This window comes from Protopterus annectens, chromosome 1.part1, assembly GCF_019279795.1.
Source record: "Protopterus annectens isolate FY-2018-M chromosome 1.part1, PAN1.0, whole genome shotgun sequence".
Taxonomy (NCBI): Eukaryota; Metazoa; Chordata; order Ceratodontiformes; family Protopteridae; genus Protopterus; species Protopterus annectens.
This window is the reverse complement of record NC_056726.1, coordinates 1028226772-1028234271: the sequence shown is the minus strand read 5'-3', so window position 1 is coordinate 1028234271 and position 7500 is coordinate 1028226772. Positions and strand designations below refer to the sequence as shown.

At 36.4% G+C, this 7500-nt stretch overlaps 1 protein-coding gene across 1 annotated transcript in view; it reads right to left on the bottom strand.

Moving 5' to 3' along the window:
• The window catches only part of LOC122808793, a 1139808-nt gene that overhangs the window by 357648 nt on the left and 774660 nt on the right, over positions 1-7500 (bottom strand). The window contains exon 7 of the mRNA XM_044079839.1: positions 4543-4803. Within this exon, the coding sequence (XP_043935774.1) occupies positions 4543-4803 (261 nt within the window). The remainder of the gene's footprint in view (positions 1-4542; positions 4804-7500) is intronic.

Genomic DNA, 7500 nt, shown 5'->3' with positions numbered 1-7500 from the left:
CTTTATTGGCTTCATTGAGAGACGTTTTCCTCCTTTTCTGCTATAGCCCTCCACTTTCCTTACTATAGCTCTCCAAGTACTCATACATACGTTTTTGGATGTTGCTAACTGTGGTCTTGTTAACACCAAAATGTTCCGCTGTCTTTCTTTGGTTGCTGCTTTACAGAAAATGTAGAAGATCAACCTTTTCCTTAAATGTCAGCTCTTTGAGTTCTTTCCTTTGGGCAATCATGCCTCGATTAATAGTAAAATTTTTCAGTAATTGTAGGATGTATCTGCTATTTAGACCAGTCCTTCATGTTGACAAAATCTACAGCAACACATAATAAACAATATGATGTTACACCTAATCTATGTAATAAGAAAATAAGAAAACAGAACTTATACTAAAAAAAATAATACAACTAAGGCACAGAGCCCACACCTTCTACTCCATGGTGTGGAGTGGACTCAATTGGTCAAGTTATAGAGGGTAAATTAATATTGTGTGTCACAGTCCAAGTGGTCAAGATACAACTTACAGCGGTGGTCAATATAGAGAGGTCGGTCTTCCATTGAGTACATGTTGTGCATGTCTAGTCTTTGAAAATTAGGTCAACTTAAGGTGGTGGTCAGTGTAGCAGGTGGTCAATTATGGAGGTTCTACTGTACATAAAAATTATAGAGGCTGACAACTGTAGTTTCCATATGTACAGTGTCTAAATGGCTTTGATTTATTTGCTGACTGGATGAAATCAGCATTTAAGTCAACTGATGAGTCTCGATAGTTGATGCAATCAGTGGTAGTTTTGAAAACATTTAAGGATACTAGACCATGATGGCCCACCTTTTTTAGTTTCTGTCTTGTTAATTGTAGCCTTAGTTATAATATAAGAACTTAGATCCAGGAAAATTTGCAACCTTGAGATTGGATTTGTTGAGAGTTTTGTTGCTCGTTTCTTTTTAGAACAAGATTTATATTCTCACATGAGTAAGATCCCAGCTTAGTACACCTTGAAAAAACAGGCACTTACTGCAGTTCTTGTCACTGATTACTCTTTCTGGTGTGCACTGACATTGGGGTGACCATAATAAAGTGCTGGATGTACAGCAGGCTTGTCCTCACAAAAATTACTTATTTTGTTGCCAGAATGGCTAGTAAATTGAGCAGTTCATACACCAGTATTTGGAGAATGCATGTCATTAAACTGCATTTGATAAGTTCTTGTGACTTTGAGCTTTTACATAAAAAGCATACAGAGTGGATGTAAATTAATACTTGATTTCGGCGTATCAGACTGTGATCACTGGTTGTACTAGTGCTTAAAATATCATGTACTAAATGCTGATATGTTAGTAATATTTTGCACAATGGCATGCTGAGTTTGGCAAATTTGAGTTTTTACTGGGTAACATCAAGCAAGTAAAGTTATGATTTGTAGCACACATTTAAAGCCCCATAGTAGTGGTCATGCTGCTAGCAAACAAATTGCTGTGTAACTGTGATGCGATCTTGGATGTATTTTTGTTGTGGGACACAATGTGCTAGGATATTAAACAATGAAGTTGTTATAGCATTAGTTTGCACTGGTTGCACAGTCCTGTCAACTATCCACACTTTCCCCGGATTTATACATTTGAGTCGTGGTGTTTGCCTTTGTTTCTAACTGCATGCATCAGTTTCCCATAAACATTCAGTGTGGGTTATTCAATATCAGTCTCTACATAAGCCAAGCTAAACAGCACAAGACTAACTGAAATTAGTTGTATCAAAAAGTACATCCCTGGTAGCCAGCTACAGGAAATGTAGCAATAAAAATGAGATGATGAGGGTGTTTTTGTACTCTGAGCATTAATGTGGGAATCTCTGCTCTTCCCATCCTTAACACAGGGGATTATGAGCGGGTCTCTGATTGTAACCACAATATTACATGTTCCAGACATGGATACCAAGAAATTCACCTGGAGAGGTGAACCCTGACATTCATGTCAAGATCACATAATATAGGGTTAGGATTGGAGACAATATCCTAATTCCTTGTAGTGAATAGAGCTCCCTCTGCCCTGTGCACAGAGAGAAAGTACAAAGTGCATTGCCAGCTTTCAAAGCCATAAAGGGCTTAACAAGCACTGTCAAAAAGATAGAGTGACACATTGCCTTACATTGCAGGAAGAAAGTCAGGAAAGATTATTAGCACAGACAGCAGGCAGAAAGCAATCTGTTTTTAATTCTGCCACTACTGTTTGCTGGGAACTACTAGCAGGCTTTACTGCCTAGTGAGGTATTCCACCATAACAGTTTAAGCAGGGGTGCTTAACTCATTACAGCTGCGTGCGTCTCCAGGCATTTCTGCCTTTATAGGTTCATAGGTATTTACTAGACTAATCACCATAAGGGGCTTTTTAAGCTAGTCATGCATCCCAAATCTCGGACAATTTCTGATACCCTTGATAAGTGTAAGCGTGGGCTCGGGAGATGAACCATTTGATGTCTCTAGGTATCAAATATTGCTTGTTAATATTGCATTAATAATTCCAAAACCATGCTACATACAAGGTATCAGAATATTTTATCTTGAAGTGTACATGATGGCAAACACAATTGTATTGATATTGTATTGATATTTGACCTTTTTTAATGAGAACTGTAAAGTGGTAACTTCATTTTTTTAAAGGCACATACCACGCTCACTGGGAGTTAAAGATACACACTCAAAAGACCTGTACTGGAGGGAATGAGTTATCAGTTGTTAAGAATGGGTCTCATGCTACAAAAGCACTTAACTGGTTTGTCTTTTTCATGATATTGGAGGGTAATCATGGCACTCCAAGCAATATGTGGTTATTCTTACTTCACAACCTCCGTACTATCAAGCAGAAAACCAAAGTTCTCTTACTAAAATTCAGTCTAAATGTCAAAAACTGAAATAACTTCCCCAATGAATTCTAGAATGAAATATTACAGGTTCTGCAACAGAAACGTGGTAAAGAATAAGAAGAAATAAGGTATTCCGTTACTCTTATACCTTTCTCACACACTAGATCAGTAGCTGGCTTATTGATATGACCCAGGAGGTTATAATATGTGAGACCACCTCCACAAAAAAGCTAGTCACTAGCTGAGTCCCTGAGGGCACTGTACTAGACCCATTTCTCTTTGACATCTACTTCTTGGTTGTCAAAGCTAATGTCAAGTGCCTCTGCATAACCAAGTTAGCAGATGACTGCAAACTGGCAGCTGTCATTGAATTCTTCCAAGCTGATAACACCCTTCAGGAATCTGTAATATAGACAATTGACTGGTGCTGAAGCCATGGCTTAAAATGCAATCCCAATAAATGTATTATAGTACCTTTTTGGAAAGTCTGCCACTCTGCATAATTACATCATCAATAAAACACACAAGTTGAATCACTAGTTAGGATTCTGGAAACTCATGTAGGCAGTAACCTAGTCTTTGACCAACATATGTCCAAGGTAGAAAAAATCATTTGATGTTGTTCAAGTTATAAGCAAGGGTGTGACATCTAGGTCCAGACAAGTCATCATACCACTGTACTCAGCCTTCATCAGACCCATTATAGAGTATAAAGCCCCCATCAGTATGTGCCTGACCAGCAAATGCAGCAACTGAAACATCCACAAAGCTTCCTTGCAAAAAAGAATACTTGGAGCAAATACAATGTCGTAAGCTGATCACCTCAAAGCCTGGTCTCTCTACTCAGTATCAAACAAACTTCGGAGAATTGATCTTTGCCTGGCATACAAGACATCCTTGGACTCTGTTTTGATGAGTCTTTTTGCACATTCACAAAACAAACAGCATCAGAAGTGTTAGATTGAAAGGCATAAATTGTTCTTGCAACATAAATAGTACATGTCGCAGAAAGATACATTTGTCAGAGAATTCCCATTCTGTTGAATATGCCCCCCACCCATATGAAGCAGAGTTCCTCCCTATCCCTATTTAAGTGCAACTTAGACCAGTGTGTGGGTAATTGGAAATTCACTCCTGGCCTAACTCCTAAATCTCTGATGGACAAAGGCATTCAGTAAATCACCACCTATATAAATCAAATTTGTGGATCACATTTGGGTTGCATGACAAGGCTTATAAATGCTTTAGTGGTAGTTAGCATCGAAAACACCTATGAACCTGATATTCTCTATGGTCTTCTCAGTGAATGTACATCTGTTATCAGACAATAAGTAGACATACACTAAAATGTATGAAACTATAGCTGATATTGTCTCTAATCTTATGACCACTGTCTCCTAAAATGATAGAGGACTTTTCCAGATACAAGAGCTTGAGCATTTTGTGGCTGCTGTTTTTTTTTTCTTTGTTCTTACGATTTTCTGTTTTACATGTGTGAGTATTTTCTACTGTCAGCCTATGTAAAGGTATATTCTAGGTTTTTTTGCATTCATCCAAATAAATCTTTGAAATGTACAGAAATTAGTGACCTAGACATTGCCAGAAAATTTCACATCACCATTTACCCGAAAGAAGTGAAGTACTCATTAGCATTAAATATTTAAACCTGATAAGATGTTACTCACGTTTTCGTTCATTAGTAATAAAAGAACTCTGGCGAGTCCACCTTAGTGCTTCCGTTGTGTAACATAAGCAAGCTAAAGGCATAGGAGTAGTTATGACGTATGCAGGAAAGAAGCATCTATGATGACAATAATTTTGAGACTTTATTTGCTGACCATCTCGATACAGAATACATAACCAGTATTCGTAGCTACTGTTTTTGCTGGCACAAAAGACTAATTGCTCATCTTCTGTTACATGAATTTCTGCTTCATCTATTTGATCTGAAAAAAAATAAAACATTGAGAAAATTACTGAGAAAACAAATGTTGTAAAGAGTTCTAATTTATCTTTTCATACAAACACTGTTTAGAAGATGCTATATTGTCTTTTTGAACAGAAAACATCTTCCACAATTTTTTGAATGTACCCAAAACATTTCTGAAAGAATTTACTTTTACACCCTTGCACATCAGAGTGAGTAATAGTCTGTCAGCACAGATCAGTAAGGCTATACACTGTTAATAAAGACTTGATTGTAAGCTGGGGTTTGATTTCGTTAGTCTATATTTATTTACTGTGTGACTTTGAGCAACTCATTTCACCGTACATTGCTCTGGAGAAATTAGGTTTGGCTTGGATTGTTGAACTGGTCTCCAGTGATGCATGCTTTGTAACTGTTTAAAATACTGTAAAGCCAAGTATATCACACTTATACATTCCTCGAAATACACAGTCTATCAAGCTTATCAGCTTATCAGCGTATTGTCTTATTTTTGTCTTTATTTTTTAATATAATGCCTTAATCAGGTCTTCAAGGTGTCTTTTTTGCATAAAGTATTGTGGCCATTCTTGCCCATTGGTTAAAATCAAATAAATTTCAAAAGTCAGATAGCAACATCTTGCAAACTGGCTTTTGACAATTGTTTTTCTGTAAAAATGCTTGCTTTATACTGATATAATTAAAATTAAATTTGCTGAAAACTGATATAGTGAGAACTAAATCTCATATCAAATCTAATGAAGGATGTTGAGTTATTAAGAAAGTCTTAGAAGGCTGTCTGAGTTTCCATTTTAACCTGCAGTAAAAAAATATCAGTAAATAAGTGTAATGAAATGTATTCTGTATATGGAACATAAGAAATGGAATCCTTTACCCCGAAGGCCCTAGCAAGGTTTGCTAAACGGGGAGCCATAATATAGCAGATCACTTCTGCTGAAAGTAATGAACAACAAGCAGAAAAAACGTTATTCTCTAGAATGCTTTCCAATACTCTACAAATCACAAAGTTGTCCTTAATGACAATTCAACGATAACCCAACATTTCAATAGCAACAGAGTGTGGATTCATCATAGACACAATGAATAAACATTTTCACAAAAAGCTTCCACTACTGAAACCTGAATACCAAAAGGCTAATACCCAAAACACAATGATAAAAAGAAAAATTGGAAGCATTTTTGAAGAAAGCAAGCCCATGTTTATCCCATGTAGAACACCCACTCCCCTTGAACTTATGTATGTATGTTGCATGTGTGTCTTCATTACATTACCACTGTCCATTGCATGTGCTTCAACTATATTAGTGACCTTCATCCCTTTATCACTAGGCCATCTGCCATGCAAAACAAATAAAACACCTTAAACCTGTCCCTTACTTAATGCATGGGACATATCATGAATCATAGTCAATATTGCATGGTAAATGAATCTCTGTCTTACATATTGCTGTGCAACATTTGTATTTCTGTATACTTTAATTTATACTGTAATATTTCTAAGCATTGTATATGTATTGTAATATGCTACTTCTATTTCATTTTTTGCTAAATTTGTTAAATTTCTACTTTGTATTAATTTTTTGAAGCTTTTCTCCCCGGACGTCCACTGAAAATGGGTTCTGGACCCAGTGGACCTTCCTGATCAATAAATAAAGAAATAATAAAATAAATAAATGTACATTACATGTGCTTCAACAATATTAATGAGCTTCATCGTTTACCTGTGTGCCACCTGCCATATTCGTTACATGTGCTTTTACAGTACTAGTGATCTTCACCCCATTACCGCTATGCCATCTGCCATGTCCATTACATGTGCTTCAACAATATTAATGAGCTTCATCCTTTACCTCTGTGCCACCTGCCATATTCGTTACATGTGCTTCTACAGTAGTGGTGATTTTTATCCCATTACCACTATGCCATCTGCCATGTCCGTTGCATGTGCTTAAAAAGTATTAATGATCTTCATCCCATTACTGGCCTACCTATCTTTGCTTTTGCAGGCTTCTAATCTGAATGCTGACACTATACAATGCCTCATTAATATCTCTTCATGCAGTGACCACCTTATGTGTATTATGCTTCTCTATGAATCGTGGCTGAATAATTGTTTCTTAAGAAATTATTAAACACTGAGTTATTACATTACTATAGCACCTTACTGCATACTGAGTTATTACACTATACCAGCACCTTACTAAACCCTGAGTTATTAAACTATACCAGCACCTAACTAAACCCTGAGTTATTACACTACTGTAGTACCTTACTATCATTAAGTTATTGCACTATACCAGCAACTTACAAAATACTGAGTTATTACACTACCAGCTACTTACTAAACCCTGAGTTATTACACTATACCAGCAATTTACTAAACCCTGAGTTATTACTCTACTGCAGAACCTTACCTCATACTGAGTTATTACACTATTCCAGCACCTTACTAAACCCTGAGTTATTACATTACTTTAGCACCTTACTATCATTAAGTTATTACACTATAACAACACATTACAAAACCCTGAGTTATTACACTATGCCAGCAATTTACTAAACCCTGAGTTATTACACTACTGCAGCACCTTACTAATACTGAGTTATTACACTATTCCAGAAATTTACTAAACCTTGAGGTATTACGCTACTGTAGCACATTACTATCATTAAGTTATTACACTATAACAACACATTA